The sequence below is a fragment of the Dipodomys spectabilis genome, unplaced genomic scaffold, assembly GCF_019054845.1.
Source record: "Dipodomys spectabilis isolate Male_0828 unplaced genomic scaffold, ASM1905484v1 ptg000147l, whole genome shotgun sequence".
Taxonomy (NCBI): Eukaryota; Metazoa; Chordata; class Mammalia; order Rodentia; family Heteromyidae; genus Dipodomys; species Dipodomys spectabilis.
The window spans coordinates 7,577,205-7,596,580 of record NW_024870824.1 but is presented as its reverse complement, the minus strand read 5'-3'; the positions used below and the strand labels follow the sequence as shown (position 1 = coordinate 7,596,580).

Sequence of the window (19,376 nt, the reverse complement as noted above, 5' to 3'; positions counted from 1 at the left end):
AAAAAAAAAAAAATCAGAAAACTGGAAGTGGTGCTGTGGCTCAAAGTGGTAAAGCGCTAGTTTTGACCAAAAGAGTTCAGGGACAGAACCCAGGCCCTGAATTCAAACCACATGACAAAAACAAAAAAAACAAAAAAAACCTGACGTCTTGACCCCATGGAGCACCCAATGAAAATGATGCCACTGGCAACAGCTGGGAGGATATTTTTCACTTAGTTTGTAAGGCATACCAAAATTAAGATACTCTGGAGATTAGGGAACAAAATTGTTTGATGGGAGTTATGTAGCACAGAACACACAGGACAACTGCAACTGGTTGTAGGAAGCACCCTACATCCTAGAACACTTTTTATTAAGACTTTATTGCTTCCACATTTAAACATTGATTGAGCTATACAAGTTTCCTGTACCTGGTCCCAGGTCACTATGCAGTTTCCCCAGGCTGTTGGGACAATACTATGAGAGGCAGGACCCCAAATGGGAAAGACGGTAACACCTAAGAGCCTTAAAAGTGGCAGAGGGATTCAAGAGGGCCCTTGGGGTGGGTCAGGAGTGTAAATTTAAGCTAGAGCCCAGGGGTAACATTCCCTGAGATGAGTCAAGTTCCAGCCCTCTCTAGAAATTCCAGAACAAAGGCTGTGTGGGGAGCGGCACTCAGAAGGGGCCTTCAGACCTTCTCCAGGCTCTGCTGGAGCTGGGGAGCTTGGTAGTGGCCTGAGTGATAGTTCTATGATTTGTGCCACTTAAGCCTTCCTGCAAGACAGTGGATGTATCCCTTACGTGGGAATCATGCACAGAGGCTAGGCTCAAGCAGCAAGTACTAGGCCTGGGGAAGTGGGTCTGCCGAGATGACCACAGATGTCCACACCCTTAAGCAACTATCTTCATGCAGGATGGGGTTCTCAGGCCTAGGACTGATGCTCCAAATTTGTTAATGTGGAGGAACAGAGTGGGGTTGTTTACTTAACCAAACTTACTCTTCATGTCTCCTAGGGGTACCCCTTAACCCACCTCCAAGACTAACTTGACTCTTACTTTTCCACATTTTCTCACAAGGCACTTGTTACAAGGCTACTGGGGAAATCCTGGTGGAGGGTGGGGGTGGGGTGGGGGAAGGCCAAAAGGCAGCCCAGTTCATGGCCCCTAATCTACAAGGTCAGAAGCAAAAATGGCTATGGTCAGGGGCTACTGCCTGCCATAGTACAGGCGCACAGCCAGGCCAATGAGTAATGTGGCCAGGAAAAAGGAGGCTGTGAGTTGCAGGCGGAGCAGGGCTGCTGAAAGCACAGCGTTGACTACCAGAGAGCAGGACACAACAAACAGGCGTGTGATGCTGCTGCCGTGCTTCATGACAGCTGACATGAGCAGCCCATTTACTGCCTGGCTCAGCACCACAAGTGCTGCCCATCCTGAGAAACCCTCTAAGAGACCTGGGCCTGGGCCACCCCCTGCATGCAGGCCAAGATTCAGAAGCACACCAAAAGTGTAGAGGAAGAGGTTCTGAAGAGCCAGTGGCAGCCGCTGGCGCTTCATGAGCAGCTCTGTGTATACAGATGACAGGCCTGAGATGAGGCAGTACAGGACGAGGAGCAGCAGTCCCAGTGGAGTGATATGCAAGGGCATGGGGCTGGCAACTGCTGCCAGAGGGGGCCCAGGAAGGTTGTTCCCAGGGTCCTGAAGGCCACCTGCTGCATAGCAGGCACCTGCAGCCATCAGTAGCAGCAGTGCTAATCCCTGGCGTGCTGAGAGGCGATGCCGGAGGCAGAGGCAGTAGAATAGGGCCGTGCTTCCGATCTTGAGATTGCTCAGCACCTGGTAGGTGCTGGGGTCCATGTAACGCTGCAGATAGATCACCAGGTTGTTGTTAGCGCCATAGAGGAGGGCTGATACTGCAAAAGGAGCAGCTTGGCGCCAGGGTGGGGCTCCCTGGGGCCACGCTTGCCAGCCCAGTAGGAGGGAGAAAGCGCACAGCAGTAGCTTGGTCAGCTCAGTGAGTAATACTGCTGATGAGGGCCGAAAGGGCATGCGGCCGTCCACACGGCACAGTGCCAGCAATGGAGCATGGGCACCATACATGGCAGTAGATAGGAGTAGCATTAGGGTCCAACGGGCCTGCCTAGGACGGCCCCGGTATGACATACCTCCATCCTCTATACTCATGGCCTACATCAGACCCTGGGTGGTCTGTGTAGCTAGCTAGGGGCAGACAGACTGGGGTGCTTGAGGGAAATCAAGTTATGAAGCTGGCTCCCAGGAAGGGAGAGCCATGGTACATTGCCAGAAAGAATATTGAGGATCAGGGTCAGCTGCAGAGTCGAGTTAGGGCTGCTGAACTACAGTCTTGGTGCCAGTCCCACAGAACTAAGGAGGGAATGAGTCCAAGGTGCAGCCTGACAAGCCTCTGTCCACCCTCTGCAGGAAGAAAAGCAAGGATAAAGGTGGCAGAACAAGTGGAGACAGCAAATGGATGACAGCAGGAGAAGCCAGGTAGAGCATCTGTGATTGAAAAGTCTCCACCTCCAGGGCCCAGCTGTTCATCCTGCCTCTTCCATGGGATCCAGAGCTAGTCAGGCCCCTTGCGAAATGACCTAAGGTAGTCCTTCAATGTCTTCTCCACGTTGGGCACAGCATATGCCTGAGCTGCGTAGATACCAGTACAAGTGCCCACTGCAAAGCCCAATACTGCTGATGCTCTCAGTTTGGCCACCAAATAGCCAGCCAGGAATCCCTTGAGGAATGGGGAGGATAACAGTGAGCCATCCTGAAAAAAAAAATGCAGAAGCAAACTGAGGTAGGAGAAAAATGAAGGAGGAAAAATCACACAGGCTCTCTACTTTCTCTGACCAGGAACTATTCAATTCAGGCTTAGAGAATTCCACTACCTGCTTCTCCTCAGGCAGCTATGGTATTTTCTTTCTTTCTTTTTTTCTTTTTGCTGGTTGTGGGGCCTGAACTTTGGGCCTGGGCGCTGTCCCTCAGCTCTTCAGCTCAAGTAGCTCTACTACTTGAGCCACAGTGTCACTTCTGGCTTTTTCTGCTTATGTGGTGCTAAGGAAATGAACCCAGGGCCTCATGCATGCAAGGTAAGCGCTCTACCACTGAGCCACCTTCCCAGCCCAGCTATGGTATTTTCTTAAAAAAATTTCTCAAGATTTTGGAGCTAGAAAAGAACTCAGGAGTTCTAATTCACAATATCAGAATCCTGGGGTTGGAAGGCTCCAACCACAGAATCCTACAGAGAAATCCTTTAGGGACCCAAATCCTGTATATTTCTCCAGCTCTGCTTTATAGCATGGTACACCAGAAATGTGGACAAGCTGATTTCCTGTCCCTCCTCATTTTCCTAATACTACTTCCCATCACAAAGCTTTGCATAGACTGTTTCATCAGTCTGAAAATATTCATTCCTCCCCACTTCACCTAGTTAGTTTTCACTTAAGATTGCAGGGGTGTGTGTGTGTGTGTTGCAGGGGTGTGTGTGTGTGTGTGTGTGTCTGTTTTGTTTTTTGGTGCCAGTCTTAGGGCTTAAACTCAGGGCCTGAGATTGTTTCTGAGCTTTTTTGCTTAAGGCTGGCACTCTACCCCTTGAGCCATAGCTCCACTTCTGGCTTGTTTGGTGGCGGCTAATTGGAAATGACATTTCCAATTTTCCATTCATTTTCCTGCCTGGGCTGGCTTCAAACCACAACAGAAGATCTCAGCCTCTTGAATAATTAGAATTACAAGTCTGTGAGCATCTACCAGTGTCTACTGGTAGAACACTTGTCTAGCAAGTACAAGGTCCCAAGTCCAGACCTCATTAGCACCAAAAATAAAATTTTAAAATGAATCTCTACTACCCATTTAACTAGTTGGGTATGGAAGCATAAAGTGAGTGGTAAAAGGAAAGGCCCTACCTGGCTCATTCCACTGTTGACCTCGTTTTCCACGCGTTGCTGCAGGTGCTCCAATTGGTTCTTGAGAAATGCCAGGTCCTTAAGCTTGGGCAGAGAATCCTAGGACAAGGGAGAGGCTGGCTCCAGTAGACTTGACCCAGCCCCATTCCCTGCTCAATTCTATCAGAGGCTGGGAGTTAGGAGGAGTAGGGTGAGCCACAGAGATTTCTTCCTAGAAAATCTTCCTGAGATAGCAGTAGTAAAGGAGGAAAGGCATTGTAAAGCAAAGAGTTCACATGGGGGCCAAGTGAGGAGGGGACAGATGGACTCTGCATCGGTAACTTTCAACAACCCATACAGGAATTTTACGCAGCAAGTTTTGTATAGAAGAGGCAAGAGAAACCTTCAGTTAGCTCTATGAGGAAAGGTCTACCAAACTATAAACCATTAAGTCTGTCTTAACTAATGCGTTCCAATGCTGGACAAGGGGAAAAAAGCAGGCTTTTGGTAAATGTGTGGCTGATACGGGGCTTCCAAGCCAACAGTGAGTAGTGGGTCGAGGCAGGTCCCTGGACAATTTGCGGGTAAGCCTGACTCTGCCTGGGTTTTATGCTTTTATTCCCAAGGCCACCCCGAACTGAATGGAAATATCTAGATGTATGAGGCAAGAGTGCGAATAAATGACTGAGAGAGTCTGGTCGTATGTATATATAAAATTCAGTACGTGTGTGTGCGCGCGTGCAAGAGGGTTTGGATGGCTGTGGTGTTAGCGTCCGTGCGGACTGGAAGGGAAATTTTAGGGGCTAGGGAATGGGCCAGAGTGGAGCGTTTCAGGCTGAACAAGTGTGTGCAAGTAACTGACCCTGGGAGAGTACACACGGGGAGAGCCAGAAATCCCCAACTCTCCCCGCTTTCACTGTTGAGGTAGTCGACAGGAGCCCCAGCGAAGACACAGGACACCCTCACCCCTGGGCCGTTCCAGTGCTGCCTCTCCCGGAACTGAAAAAGCATGGAATGTGAAGACCATCCCGAATGAGAATCACCCCCACGTTCACTCACCTTGTCATCCGCCATCTTCCCTGCCGAACTTGTTGCGCAGGCGCAGCCCCGCCCGTTTCATGCCAAATGCCACGGCCATCTTTACTGAGGGCGAAGGCACTTCCGGGGCATTGCGGGAAAAGAGGGGTTGGTTTCCTGGTCGCGAAGCCCCGGCCCGTAGCTTCGCGCAGCTATTTTCTCGTGACCGCTCCCGTCCCGTCCCAGGCTGCGTGTGTGTGTGCGCGTGCGCGCTGATGACCCGGAGTGATGATCTCATTCGTGGGCGAGTGCGTGAGGCGGATGTTCGTCTTGCCGCTCTTCCGCCCCCTGATGAGGTCATAGCTGGTGGGGTGGTGTCTGTGAGTTCGCTGGGGTTGGTGCGCCTGGCTCACACCCATTGCACTGAAGCACGCTCGGACACAGGGGAGCAGGCGCCACCCCTCCACCGCGGACAGTGCTGCTCCAGGCCCGCCTCTTCCCGCCTCTAGGGCCTGTCCCTGGCCCGCCCAGTGTCAGTGCGGCGCCAGTTGGCCTGGAGGCCTCCAGCGCAGAGCCTGGGCTTGTAGGCACAGCATCTCCAGAGGTCGCGCTGGGCTGAGGGTGCGGGCCGGCAGAGGCCGGCGGGGACTCGGCGGGGCCATGCTGGGCAAGGACTACATGCTGGCCATCATTCTGGTCAACTGCGACGGTGTGCATGGAGGGGTCCGGTGGGAGGCCCCAGATCTTGAGGGGAGCAAGGGATTGTAAGGATTCTGAGACTCAGAGACAGGTTGGGGGTATGTTTAGCATGATGACCAGGGGACAAATGAACCTTGATCCTTGCATGTGATGCCTTTAGGCTGGGGGAGCCTGGAGCTCTGACATAAGGACTGCCCTATGAAATGGAGGGAGTGTTATGACAGGGTGCTATTCTGAACTCACAAATAGTATTCCCCCTCCCCTCAACCCCTTATTCCTCTAGATGACTTGTGGGGGGACCAAAGTCTGGAGGGGGAGCCAGGCCTACCCCCCGGCTGGAGGAAGATCCGTGATGCTGCAGGTACTTATTATTGGCATGTACCCAGCGGTAGCACCCAGTGGCAGCGCCCAACCTGGGAACTAGGCGATGCAGAGGATCTAGGCAAGGTAGGTGGAGTGTGAGGAGGGAGCCAAAATTCAGGTGTGGATCTAGGTCTGCTGCTACACTGATTAACTCCCACTCTACAGGGGACAAAGGGGATTTGGGAGCTGCGTCCCCCAAAGGGAAGATCCTTTTCCAGCTTGGAGAATTCACTGGATCGGAGGTAACAGGAATAGCCCAAGCAAAATAAAAGGCTTGGAGTTTGCACTGCGCTCCAAAATACAGCTGGACCCACAGCTTTGTAGCTCAGATTCTGGAGTCTGTTCCTTTTAGGACTGTGTTCTCTGTGCTTGGCTCTGCTCCACATTCTGGACTTTTGAATTTTGTCCTTTGTGCTAAGCTCTTGTGATTAGCCACACGTTTTCTATAATCTGATCTATCATATTCTAGATCTCATCCATTGTTTTAGGCTCTGTTTACGGGGGGCAAGGGTCCTAAGGTCTCTTGTTTCAGTGCACATTGGTGCACATTTTGAACACATTCTTATTTGTGATGTTTGGTTTATGCTCTTTGCCTGTATTTTGAATTTTGTATCAAATTCTAAGCCATACTTCATATTGATTCAATATGTGTTGGGTCTTATTCATCGCTGGTTTTACATTTATGGCACTATATTTCAGGTCTTGACCTACATCCTGTGCTGATCAAATAGTCTGGGCCTCACCAGTGCCTCTAATATAGGAAGTACGGTCCTCTTACCAGCTCTGCTTTCTGTTCCAGTAACTCTCTGACCTGGTATGGTGAGGAATCCTACATTCAGAGCCTGGAGCCAGGGGCTAAGGTAATGACTTGAACTGAAGACCCCCCCCCCCCCCCCCCCCCCCCCCCCCCCCCCGCTTTCCCCTGGGAATTGGAAGATGCCAAGGGAAAGATCAGGGGTGGAACTAGACTGAATAGAGGTGACCAGGGACTAAGGGTGTGACTACCAGATGGTTTGTGTTCAGCACTTGCCACCCTATTCCATCCCTGCTCATTTCTGTCTTTTCTACTGAACTTGTCAGTGCTTTGCAGTCCGTTCTCTGGGTTGGGTAGAGGTGCCAGAAGAGGACCTGGCACCAGGAAAGAGCAGTATTGCAGTCAATAACTGTATCCAGCAGCTGGCCCAGACCCGTAACCGGAGACAGCCCCCAGATGGTACCTGGGGTGAGGTGAGTTTTTTTTGTTTTGTTTTGTTTTTTGCCTTCCAAGGGGTTTAACATATGGCCGAGCAGGAGTGGTTCTTCTTGAATGTCTGTTTTCCATGACACCCACCCTTATCTGATCTCTTGGCCAAATTCTGTCCTTGGAAGGGCCAGAACATGTTGATGATCCTGAAGAAGGATGCCATGAGCCTGGTGAATCCCCTGGATCATAGTCTGATCCACTGTCAGCCTCTGGTGCACATCCGTGTATGGGGTGTGGGCAGCTCCAAGGGCCGGTGAGAACTTTTGCATCCCCCCAAGCAAGAGCTGCTTCTCCCCCCTGCCCCCCAACTGCAGGCTATGATCCCCAGTGATGCTGATCCCTGGCACTTGAACCCCTGGACACAGATCCTCTGACTTGGACCCAGCACTGCCTCCCTTGCCTGGTGGAGCCCTGGTTGGGGAGGGTGGGCCCAACTCAGCAGGGACTGATTGGGGCAAGTCTGAGAGGCTGGGCTGATTGTCTCCTCTGCTCTCACATGCTTCTGGAACAGTGACAGGTATGTTACACCAGTTACCTTAGTCTCAGTCCTGACCTCCCTATTATATCTCCACCTTATCCCTTATTTGACTTTGAAAGCCTCCTGCAGGCACAACAGGCTGTAGCCAGCCTCTACCTCAGCTCCATCTCTGCCCCTGCCAGGGACTTTGCTTTTGTGGCGGGTGACAAAGACAGCTGTATGCTTAAGTGCCATGTGTTTCACTGCGATGTTCCTGCCAAGGCCATTGCAAGTGCCCTACATGGACTCTGTGCCCAGGTAAGGGCCAGGGAATGTGGATGTAGAGTTGGGACTGAAGCCTCTAAGGTAGTCGGCTCCTTAATCCAATTTCCCTCTTTCTCTGTACTTCATGCTGGCTGCATTGCATTTTAGATCTTGTCAGAACGAGTAGGGGTTAGTGGTGATGGCGCTTGCTACTCTCCAGACCCCATTTCACCTGAAGATCTGCCTCGGCAAGGTATGGAGAGGGGTATGCACCATCTGGCTGCTTTGGTGATGAGGGAGTGGGGTGAGGGTTAACTCTTTTTGAGGTGTCCAGTCCTAGGGATCCGAATCCTTTAAGTAGAGGAACATCCATGAGTTTTCCCTGGGTCCAGACCCATTCAGAAGGGTGAAGAAAGTGGTGCTTGAGAGAGTTTCCATGCCAGTTTGGTGTATATATTTCAGTGGAGTTGCTGGATGCTGTGAGCCAGGCTGCTCAGAAGTATGAGGCACTGTACATGGGGACTCTGCCAGTCACCAAAGCCATGGGTGAGAACTGAGGGAGCCAGGGGAAGGTGGGTAAGGCAGGTCTACCACCATTTCTCAGTCTTCCCATTGCCTCACATAAAATGAAATGTACAAGTGTTTCTAACAGAATTCTAAGCCTAGTCTTAGCTGTTCTCACCTCTCTCTGAATCCCAAGACAATGGAATAAACCTAGGTTATCCTTGCAGACTCTTTTCATGTTAGACATCACAGTAGTCATGTCCTTTCCAGGAATGGATGTACTGAATGAGGCCATTGGTACTCTCACCGCACGGGGGGACCGGAACACCTGGGTCCCTACTATGCTCAGTGTGTCTGACTCTTTCATGACTGCACATCCCATGCAGGTACCAGAAGAGGGTAAAGTTGGGGGCTGTAAAGAATGAGCAGAGATAATGAGGAGGCTCATTGCTTATTGCTGGGAGATCTTAGAGTGTCTGGCCAGTACTTGGGCTTCTAGTGACTAAGCCTGGTATGGGCAGGCAGAGGCTGGTGCAGAGGAAGAGCCACTGTGGCAGTGTCCTGTTCGTCTTGTGACCTTTATTGGTGTTGGCCGTGACCCACACACGTTTGGGCTCATCGCTGACCTGGGCCGTCAGAGTTTCCAGTGTGCAGCCTTTTGGTGCCAGCCCCACGCAGGGGGACTCTCTGAAGCTGTGCAAGCTGCCTGTATGGTGAGTTAGGGGTGGGAATGGGGGTTGCAACTGCTCTGTACTGTGGACTGGTCTCAAGATCAGCAGCCTCCAGGGATCCCAGGGTCTACTTGGGTCCACAAGTATTTTGGGTTTTATGGTGGTTTTGGCAAGCTTTGGCTAGTTGCCAGTATTTAAAGGCCATGGTATTTTATAATTGTTATTCCCACTTTTCTTAAAGTATGAGCAGCTCTGACACAGGGTTCACATATAAATTTCAGTCTGCAGTTGTAGTTGTGTAGGAGCTGTGCTATATAAAATGGGTATTGTTTTTTTTTTTTTTCTCATTTGTCTCAATCAGGTTATTTCTTAGTGTATGTGGACATACAAATGTCAGCTTTTTTTTTTTTTTTTTGTCAGTCATGGGGCCTGAACTCTGGGTCTGGGCACTGTCCCTCAGATTTTCAGCTCAAGGCTAGAGCTCTAGCACTTGAGCCACAGTGCCATTTCTGCTTTTTCTGCTTATGTGGTGCTGAGGACTCAAACCCAGGACCTCATGCATGCAAGGCAAGCACTCTACCACTAAGCCACCTTCCCAGCCCCCAAATGTCAGCTTTTTAAGCTACATTAGTTCAGTCCATTTATTTACTCAACTTGTATGAGTGCTTACAGGCTCTGGCACTATACTTACTCTAAGGAACTCAGCAATATAGATGGTCCATAGAACCCTTAGAGCAGAAAGAAACTAGGAAGATGTTACACACCACAGGACAATGGATGAGATATTCCTTCAGGGATCAGGAAGGCTACTTGTAAGAGGTGATAGAAAATAGAATCAAAGAGGAAGTGACGCAAGTGAGGGAATGGAGTGGTTAATTGCAAACACAGGGAACCTCATCTGTGAAAGGAAGAGAGAGATTGGTGGTGTTGAGCATCTGAAAGAATGTAGCCTGCAAGGGAGGATGTAATGATAGTTGAGGGCAGTAAGGATGCTAGAAGCCAGGTGTAGAAGACCCTATAAAGTGATGTTTATTTTATCTTAAAGCACTAAGAACCCCAGAAGGATTCTGAGTGGGACTGTGAAGTCAGATTTGTGGATTAGGATGACCTCTTAAATTAAGTGTGGGTAGAAGATTGGAGAACACAAGAGAGGAGGTAAAAAGGCTAATTACACTCTTTGGTGAGTCGTTCAAACAAGAGATAATTGGGGCAGTTGTATTCGGAAAAGATTAGGACTTCAGCCCTGCCCCTTGACTAAGAGGCAGCTTTACCAAAGACTGGTTCAGAACAGTAAAATGGAGGAAAGGCAGCATAGTAGTAGTCATAGTTAAGTTCAGGCTTAGCAGTTTGACAAACTAGATTTGGGTGCTAACTCCACCATTTTCTGTCTCTGTATCTCAGTATCTTCACTTAGAAAAACGGGACAGCCAGATGCTGGTTGCTCATACCTGTTAAACTTACCCCTGTAATACCAAATACTCAGAAGGCTGAGACCTGAGGTTTGGGGTGTGAAGCCAGCTCAGTCAGGGAAGTCCATGAAACTTCTTTCTACAATTAACCACCAAAAAGCCAGAAGTAAAGTTGTGGCTCAAGTGGTAGAGTGCTAGCCATGAACAACAACAACAAAAAAAGCTCAAGGATATTTCCAAGGCCCTGAGTTCAAGCCCCAGAAAAAAAAAGGAGAAAATGGAGATAACACCTTATAAATAGCTGGATTGAGATTGTTATGTAGACCCCTTACTGAGTCTAGCTCTCCTCAAGTTCTCAGTAAATGCCAAGTTTTATGTTTTTATTGTTGGGCTACCAGGGATTTATATAGTAACTTCAGATATGACTATCAGCCTCATATCAGAAGCCTTGGCCAGTTCCTGCCCTGTAGAAGATTTCAGTGGGCAGAAAGTAGCTGCATCTTCACATTCCCCTTCTCCCTAGGTTCAATACCAGAAGTGTCTTGTGGCCTCTGCAGCTCGAGGCAAGGCCTGGAGTGCTCAGGCCCGTGCCCGCCTGCGGCTCAAGCGGACCAGCTCCATGGACTCCCCAAGAGGTCCCCTGCCTCTCCCCCTTCTGAAAGGAGGGGTCGGGGGTGCAGGAGCAGCCCCTCGAAAGCGGGGTGTCTTCTCATTTCTTGATGCCTTCCGGCTGAAACCTTCTCTGCTCCATATGCCCTAAATTGGTCTTAGAGGGCTGGGGAAGGAGGCTCTGAATCGATGCCCAATTCTATTCCCCTTCATTCCCCAGGGGCCAACAGCCTCTCATCTCTACCCGCCCCTGCCCCTTGCCTATCTTCTATTTATTATCTAGTTTATTGTTGATATAGATGACTGAGAGGCCCTGCACTACTACTTAGGCCCCTGGCTCCCCTTTCCTTGGGTCCTTGCCCCTGTCCAGTCCTGGACAATTGGCTCTACCTCAGCAACACTTTATAGCAAAACCAGTGCAAATAAAAATCCCTCAGTGACCTCATTAGGTGTGAATATATTGAACCTGGGATAAGGTTGGGGTCCAACAACCTGTGTGAAGTGTCTGTGCTTGATGTTGGTGACTGCCCATAGTCATACGAGGGCATGGATAGGATGGAGATCTGACTCCATTCAACAAACATTTACTACAGTCTTTTCTGTACCAGGCACTGGATATAGGTACTAGTTGAGGGACTACCTTCTGAGCCTCTAAGATGAGAAATGAACAAAAGTCAAACAGGTGGAAGATACAACCAGGAAATCTCAGAGGGATGTGGGAGTAGAGGTGAAACTTCACCTGGTCTAAGGCATTTCAGAAGACTTTCTGAAGACGTGACATCTGAGTTGAGTACTGAAGAAGGTGAGTACTGGTTAAAGAGCCTGGAGAAAAATGAATTCTGAGGTTGTCCAGAGAGGTCCATCCAGCTAGATCAGAGGCGCACAAATGGATCCAAGTATGAACTTGCGCCGAAAAGCAATTGGAAGGCACTGTATCCAGAGAAGACAAGGGTGCTGGCCCCTTGGAAAAAACATCCGTGGGATCCTTTGTGCCCAGGACCCCTGTAGCGCATTAGCTGGAGTTTTTGAGCACTTTAGAGAGTCGATGCAGGGTTCCCACGGCGGCTCCCGGTGGTGGAAGAGAACCCTGGTGAACGAAGGTTCTTAACAATGAGCCCGACGCACCCCTAGCGGCTCTCGTGAGCTACCGCCCCGGAAGTGACGCGCTGCCCCGTTGGCGGTGCGGAAGTAGAGATGGCGGAGCTGTACGTGAAGCCGGGTGAGCGCGGTCGGAGGGCTGGGGGCGATGGGGGTGGGCCCTCGGCCTCCCGCAGCCTCATTATAACTCTCCGGCGGAGTTCTGGTCTTGCTTCATACGTCCCCTCAACTTCGCAGGCAACAAGGAGCGCGGCTGGAACGACCCGCCGCAGTTCTCCTACGGGCTGCAGACCCAGACCGGTGGACCCAAGCGCACGCCACTCACCAAGAGGGTCGCCGCCCCCCAGGATGGACTCCCCAGAGGTGCGTGAGGGCCGAGATGCGGAGATCCGCATAGTATGGTTGGTACCAGGGAACCCGGTCCAAGGGCGTGTTTTCCTCCAAAGAGTCCCAAGCAGAGGTTGGGACCCCAGTCTAGGGCTCAGGTCAATAAATGGTATGCTGCTTAAAAAGGACCCTAGCTAATCTCACGCAGACCTTCCTGAAATCATTTTCGAGTTTTGTTTCCAGTGATGACCTCTTCCCAGCAAAGTGTCTGTTCTGTGTCTTCACTTGGGTCTTTAATAAGCATCTCAGATTAACGTGCTATGTGTTCACTATTTAATTTGTATTTATTGGGCACCTGTTAAGAACCGAGCATTGTGTGGTGCGGTGAATGAGGCAAAAACTATGCATTCACGAAGACTTCTAGCATTTGTGACAAACTGAAAGGTAAAAATAGTGATAGGGGCTCTGTAGAAAAAAAGAGATGTAACAGTTACAGTTTAGGAGTTAAGAGTATAGTTAATGAGTTAATACCAAAGTATTATTTATTATAACGTCATTTTGTGTGTGTGTGCGTGCCTGCCAGTACTGGGGCTTGAACTCAGGGCCTGGGATCTGTCCCTTAGCTTTTCACTTAAGGCAGTCTCTACCACTTGAGCCACAGCTCCACTTCTAGCTTTTTGGTGGTTAACTGGAGAGGAGAATCTCACAGACTTTTTTTGCTTGGGGCTGACTTTGAAACATGATCCTTAGATCTTAGCCTCCTGAGTAACTAGGATTACAGGCATGAATCCCTGGCATCTGTCCTTATAACTTTAAATAAGTTAAAACATGATTATAAAGGAACAGCTTAGTGTAAAGGGTTTGAGATACTGTGGTGTGCTTGCCTAGCATGTGTGAAGTCCTGGGTTCAGTGACACCACAAACAACATCCCCCAAAATGTGGAAGCCATTGGAGGCTACCATTGAAGGCTACCTTTTCCCTGAGAAGGCCAGTGAAGACTGAATCCACCCAGAAGGGGCTCAGGTTCGTTTCTTTCAGCATCCTTCCATATCCTTTTTATTGCTGAGGAATAAGGCAGAGTTTCTTAACCTAGGAACTATTGGCATGTTTGGCCAGAGTATTGTTAGGGTAACATCTTTTACAATATAGGCTCTTTAGCAGCATCCCAGACCTTTACTCCATAGATACCTATAGCATTTACTTAGTTGTGGCCAGACATTTGCCCTATAGGTAAAGTCTTCCCAGCTTGAAAAACACACTTATATGATTTATACCTTTAAAAATATCCAGAATAGGGTTGGAAGGTGGCTCAGTGGTAGAATGCTTGCCTCACATGCATGAGGCCCCAGGTTTGATTCCTCAGCACCACATACACAGAAAAAGCTGGAAGTGGGCGCTGTAGCTCAAGTGGTAGATCGCTCACCTGGAGCTGAAGAACTGGGGGACAGTGCTCAGGCCCAGAGTTTAAGCTCCATAACTGACAAAAAAAAAAAAATCAAGAATAGGGTCCTAGGGCTCTCTAGTATTTCAAGATTGCATAGAAAAGGAACCATGGAAGGAGACTGAGAAAAGACCAAAAAAGAGGCAAAAGTAACACAAAAAGACTGAAGAATGTTTATAGGGCAGAAAAGTTAGGAAGGTAGTACTAAATGACAAATATTGCAATCATGTATGATTTTAACAAGACCAATGTCTCTGGAGTCATGTAAACAAAGTCTGCCGGAAAGGCTAGGGATGGAGATTAATATGACAGAGTAACTATAGACAGTTTTTTAATGTGTGAAGCATAGATGACAAATGGGGAAACATCTGAAAATGGAATGCATAGAGGGTTGTTTTTTATAGTAAACAGTACAGCATGTTTTTTGTGCTGATGGGATGATTTAATAGAGAATAAGTACTGATGATGCAGGAGAAAATGGATGATTATAGGGGGAGCCCTAAAGAGGCTGATGCTGAGTACATCTGGAGATGGCTTTTTGATAGGAGCAGGAACCTTTTAAACAATTATAGAAGAGAGGAAAGTAGCCACTGATACGGATGGGTTATTAGGACTAGTTGTGGAATGATGAACAGTTACTGTTTTCTTGATGAAATCTGAGGCAGTGTCACAAGTGGAGAGATAGTAGGGAAAAGGAACAGAAGAGAGAAAAACAAAGTTTAGAGGAGATTAGATGTGAAAATAGTTCTTAGGGGTACAAAATAAGGCAGAATGTCTAGGCACTGTTTGGTATCTTTAAAAATCTTAGCCATTAAGTATTAAATTATAAAGTGAAACTTACCAACAGTTTTTTTTCCTCCCAAGTTCACTTTCATTCACCCATTTCAACAACAGAAAGAAGTACAGGAGGTATATGAGATAGGCTGGAAAGATTGGAAGGTTGACCAGATTTTTGAGGTGGTATGTTGTAAACAGAATAAAGGTAAATGAAAGGGTAGAACAAAAATGGTCATTGGTCGTGACTGGGGTCAAATAACTTACAGACCAATGTACTGGATGCATTAACCATCCTTGCTGGTGTTCTTGCCTGAAAGTTAGTTCTTAATTTTCCTTCAGTCTTTTTCAATCACTGACATGCAAAGTGAAGTCATCTTGACTCTTTTTCCCTCACCCTAAACCACTAAGTCCTGTTACTTCCTCCCAAATCTCAGATCTAGTTCATGCCAGCATCTTTCCTGATGGCTCCGTTAACCAATTGCTGTGCTTGCTTCAGATCTCAGCCTCCTGAGTAGCTAGGATTACAGGTATGAGCCACTGGCACCCAGCTTGCTTCTATTCTTGACCTGTTCCACCAGTTTTTCATTGTTTACATATTAAGGAAGTAAACCAGCTGTGGCTTTTCCCAGACTGTTTTGCTCAAGACCAAATTCCTGCAGTGCCTTGAAAGATCTAGACCCCTTACTTAACCACTCCAGTGATAGCTTACTGTTTTCTCCAATGCTAGTCATTTCCAGCCACATAGGTCTTGTTTTTGTCCTTGAGCACTACACTTACATCCACTCAGTACCCTTTCTTTTCTTTTTTTGGTGTCAGTCTGGGGCTTGAACTTAGGGCTCCTCATTCTTGCTTGGCTTTTTTGCACACTGCTAGTGCTATATGTTTGAACTGCACCTCCAGGTCTAGCTTCTTGCTGGTTAATTGGAAATAAGTCTGAGGCTCTAGGATTAGTCTGTTCTGGCTGGCTCTTAATCTTCATTCTTCAGCCTCCTGAATAGCTAAGAGTATAGGTGTAAGCCTCTGCTGCTCAGTTTAATTCTTCACAATAGCATCTCTCACATTTTATCATTCTCAATTTTATAAAAACTATTAACTTTTTTGCTACATATGAATTTAGCAGCTGTATCCCTATCCATTTTATCCTGTTTATATAGATTTTTAACCCACTACTTTAAAGGAAAAAATTTCAGTAATGCCATTTTAAATCAAAAGATATGTTGCAGTATTTAAACAATGTCTTAAAGTGACTTTCCATGGGTTATATGTTCAAAGGAAAATAAACTTGAGAGATTTCACATGCAAGGCTAACCATATAACCAAAATCCTAGATATGAAGAACAAAGACCACCAATCAGTTTGTACTCTTTGGTAGAAGTCTCACAGCCATGGGTGCATCAAAATCTATAATCCTCACTGCAACTCTTGTCATTACTACAATGACCTCATTTTACATAAGAATCCATACCTCAAGAGGTTTAAAGTAATGAACTGGAATAAACCCAGGTCTTGAACACTTAATTTAGGTAGATCCTCTTATTCTTCTTTATTATATAATCCATTGTTTCTTTATAGTGTGTAACATAATTTGGTAATTTAATTTTTTTCCCCTTTCTCTCTAGAATTTAAGCTTTCTGAGGTTAGAAACTTAATTAGTCTGGTTTATTATTCTCTTTGGTGTCTAGCACACTGTCTGCATCTGCTTAGAAGGTAAGTTGAGCCTTTTTACCTATTTAAGCCATGTTGCTTAATCTTGCCTTTCCTTTTCAAACAGTTCCTACTTCAGAGACTTCTCCTGGGCCCCCACTGATGGGGCCTCCACCTCCTTCAAGTAAGGCTCCCAGACCTCCACCTGTGGGGAACTGTCCTGTCTCCAGTGTGGAGGCCACAAGCTTCCCAGTCATTGAGTCTGAGGCTCTGATGGAGGATGTGCTAAGACCTCTGGAACAGGCATTAGAAGACTGTCGTGGCCACACAAAGGTAAGCCCTGGCTCAACTTGTTAGGTGGGAGAGTGGGAATGAAGCTGAGAGGGAGAGAACTTTCTATAGCCGAATGCAGGTATGGCTACCAAAGCAGATTGTCTAAGCGTAGCAACAGCTCTCTGTGTGTGAGTGTGAGTGCGTGTGTGTCGGTCATGAGGCTTGAACACTGGGCCTGGGCACTGTCCCTTTGTGCTCAAAGCTAACACTCTACTTGGGCCACAGCTCCTTTTGACATTTTGGTGATTAACTGGAGATAAGAGTCTAATGAACTTTCTCGCTGTGGCTGGCTTCAAACTTTAATCCTCAGATCTCAGCCTCCTGAGTAGTTAGGATTACAGGTATGAGACACTGGCACTTGGCTAGGGCAACAGCTCTTTTTTTTTTTTTTTGGGTCCGGTCATGGGCCTGAACTCTGGGCCTGGGCGCTGTCCCTCAGCTCTTCAGCTCAAGGCTAGCACTCTACCACTTGAGCCACAGCACCACTTCCGGCTTTTTTTCTTTTTGCTTATGTGGTGCTGAGGAATCGAACCCAGGGCCTCAGGCATGCAAGGCAAGCGCTTTACCACTGAGCCAACTTCCCAGCCCACAGCTCTTAATCCTTTTAAAGCTATGGACTGATAAAGCCTTCCCCAGAATAGGAACATAGGACTTCAGAAGGATTAGTCAGTAGTAGATGACTTGTGGGAGTAAGAGTTAATTCAACTCACTAGTGAATAGCAGCTTGATTTTCTGTATATGTAGCCTATCCAGAATATTTCCTGCTGATTTTATGTTTAGTGAATTTGTTTTGCTCAGTAGGGGGCAGAAAAATCCCTTTTTACTTAATGCTTCAATTTTCTAGAGGCGAATCAAAGAAAAGGGAAGTAGCATGGCAAATCTTACCTTTGGCTCTTATTTCCAAAGTATAAGATGAGCTTCTAAGGGTCTGAGAAGCCTCTGAAATTTTAAAATCCCCCCCCTGCCCCCCCCCCCCCCCCCGCCGTGTTCTTTAGTTCTCATAGTGAGGGCCTCTAACCTTTGAGTAAAGAATGGACTAAGTGTAAAAGAACATCTTGGGCCAGAAAAAGCAGGTGCACCTATGAGGTGCTGACTTCCTCTTTCTCAGCTGGTAGCGCTGAGTTAGAGGGGGCTGTCTTTCAGAAGCAGGTGTGTGATGACATCAGCCGACGCCTGACACTGCTTCAGGAACAATGGGCTGGAGGGAAGTTGTCTATGCCTGTAAAGAAGAGGATGGGACTACTAGTGCAAGGTATGCGTAGATTCTTTGGTATAGCTTAAGTTCTTGGTCCTGCCAGGGTTTTGGCTGAGCTGGAACAGATAATAAGATTTTGACTGAGGGAGGTGGGAGCACTTAGGCTGCCCCCTTTACCCGTGTGCTTGTTCAAGCCCTGTCTCTCCTCAGAACTTTCAAGCCACCAATGGGATGCAGCAGATGACATCCATCGTTCACTCATGGTTGATCATGTGACTGAGGTCAGTCAATGGATGGTGGGAGTTAAAAGATTAATAGCAGAAAAGAGGAGTCTGTCTTCAGAGGAGGAGGCCAAAGAAGAGAAATCTACAGTCACAGCTGAAGAGTACCAGACTATACCAGGCTTCCAACAGGCTCCATAATCCTGGGGGCTCCTCAGACTCACCTCATACCATCTCCTGTGCCTTGGTGTGGAAGGCTTTCTCTCACTTGACACCTTCTTACTACCAGGAAGACACAGTCTGGTTGGGCCTGACCCAAGCTCCTACCAGGATTTCAGGGATGTTACCTGTTATTCATACGCATTTCAATAAAAGTATATCAACGGTGGGTACTGGATAGGAAGGATGACCCTTCCTATGCCATCCCCTCTGGTGTCATCTGCTCTGGTCCCTGAAAAATCTAATCTCTGTAGTCTTTTATCTTGTAGGGCTAGATTGCAGCAGCCTGTGTTTGGGTGACTTAATTTCAACATTGAGTGCAGATTCACATAGCATGGGGCCTTTGTGAATTTCCCAACTAAAGGAAAGATTGTTCTTTTGGCCTTGTGTCATCTTTGAAGTATACAGATACTACAAAGATTAGAATCAGTGAGTTATTGCTGTGTGAGTTGAAAAAGACAAGATTACTGAAATTTGGGAAATATGATTCTCATGAAGCAAGCTGGTGCCTCATTTTGGTGGTCTTTAACTTTCAGTGAATAACAGAACTGGTTGGAACCAAAGAAGTCCTTGGTGGATAGCATGTGAAATAGGAAGATACAAGGTTTTCAGTATTTGAATGAGTGATTGGCACCTACAATAGGAAGCAGTAAAGGCAAGGGATGACTGACTGTAAGCTGGACTTTCATTTTTTGCCAGTCCTGGGGCTTAAATTCGCCTGAGCACTGTTCCTGAGTGTCTTTGGCTCAAGACTAGCACTCTATCACTTGAGCCACAGCTCCACTTCTGGCCTTTTCTGCTTATGTTAGATATTGAGTTCATGCATGCTAGGCAAGCACTCTACCACTAAGCCAAATTCCCAGCCCAACCTGGACTTTCTCACCTATGAAGAATGGACAAGGGAGTGGCTGCTAGGAAGGTCCAGTTCCAGGAAGGCTGCTTCCTGGGAAAGACAGGAACAGCCCTTGGCAAGAATGATCTATTGCCCTTTATGGTTTTGACTACTCCT

The 19,376-nt window shown here is 47.7% G+C and overlaps 4 protein-coding genes across 8 annotated transcripts; 2 read left to right on the top strand and 2 right to left on the bottom strand.

Moving 5' to 3' along the window:
- Nucleotides 1–313: 313 nt before the first annotated feature.
- Nucleotides 314–2,170, bottom strand: LOC122118254 (probable UDP-sugar transporter protein SLC35A4). The gene has a single exon (XM_042692227.1). The coding sequence runs from the start codon at nt 2,158–2,160 to the stop codon at nt 1,186–1,188; it is 975 nt and encodes a 324-aa protein (XP_042548161.1). The 5' UTR covers nt 2,161–2,170; the 3' UTR covers nt 314–1,185.
- Nucleotides 2,171–2,562: 392 nt separating this feature from the next.
- On the bottom strand, nt 2,563–5,037 carry LOC122118256 (SLC35A4 upstream open reading frame protein). The gene is made up of 3 exons (XM_042692231.1): nt 4,935–5,037; nt 3,897–3,995; nt 2,563–2,761 (listed from the first exon to the last, which is right to left on the bottom strand). Exons 1-3 carry the CDS (start codon nt 4,947–4,949, stop codon nt 2,564–2,566), a joined length of 312 nt encoding a protein of 103 aa, XP_042548165.1. The 5' UTR covers nt 4,950–5,037; the 3' UTR covers nt 2,563.
- A 255-nt stretch (nt 5,038–5,292) lies between these two features.
- Apbb3 (amyloid beta precursor protein binding family B member 3) lies at nt 5,293–11,556 on the top strand. 3 transcript variants are annotated; one of them, XM_042692225.1, is made up of 13 exons: nt 5,293–5,601; nt 5,875–6,038; nt 6,120–6,196; nt 6,754–6,814; nt 7,035–7,181; nt 7,323–7,450; nt 7,709–7,714; nt 7,858–7,972; nt 8,087–8,171; nt 8,381–8,464; nt 8,693–8,808; nt 8,944–9,135; nt 11,026–11,556. In XM_042692225.1, exons 1-13 carry the CDS (start codon nt 5,553–5,555, stop codon nt 11,260–11,262), a joined length of 1,461 nt encoding a protein of 486 aa, XP_042548159.1. In that variant the 5' UTR covers nt 5,293–5,552; the 3' UTR covers nt 11,263–11,556. The 3 variants fall into 3 exon arrangements, with proteins under 3 accessions (XP_042548159.1, XP_042548158.1, XP_042548157.1); XM_042692224.1 differs by lacking the exon at nt 11,026–11,556 and adding an exon at nt 10,139–10,558 and having other exon boundaries at nt 5,469–5,601; XM_042692223.1 differs by lacking the exon at nt 7,709–7,714 and having other exon boundaries at nt 5,469–5,601.
- A 675-nt stretch (nt 11,557–12,231) lies between these two features.
- On the top strand, nt 12,232–18,607 carry Sra1 (steroid receptor RNA activator 1). 3 transcript variants are annotated; one of them, XM_042692228.1, is made up of 5 exons: nt 12,232–12,330; nt 12,447–12,572; nt 16,527–16,732; nt 17,876–17,984; nt 18,138–18,607. In XM_042692228.1, exons 1-5 carry the CDS (start codon nt 12,306–12,308, stop codon nt 18,347–18,349), a joined length of 678 nt encoding a protein of 225 aa, XP_042548162.1. In that variant the 5' UTR covers nt 12,232–12,305; the 3' UTR covers nt 18,350–18,607. The 3 variants fall into 3 exon arrangements, with proteins under 3 accessions (XP_042548162.1, XP_042548164.1, XP_042548163.1); XM_042692230.1 differs by having other exon boundaries at nt 12,257–12,330; nt 17,876–17,881; nt 18,138–18,203; XM_042692229.1 differs by lacking the exon at nt 12,447–12,572 and having other exon boundaries at nt 12,284–12,330.
- Nucleotides 18,608–19,376: the final 769 nt, after the last annotated feature.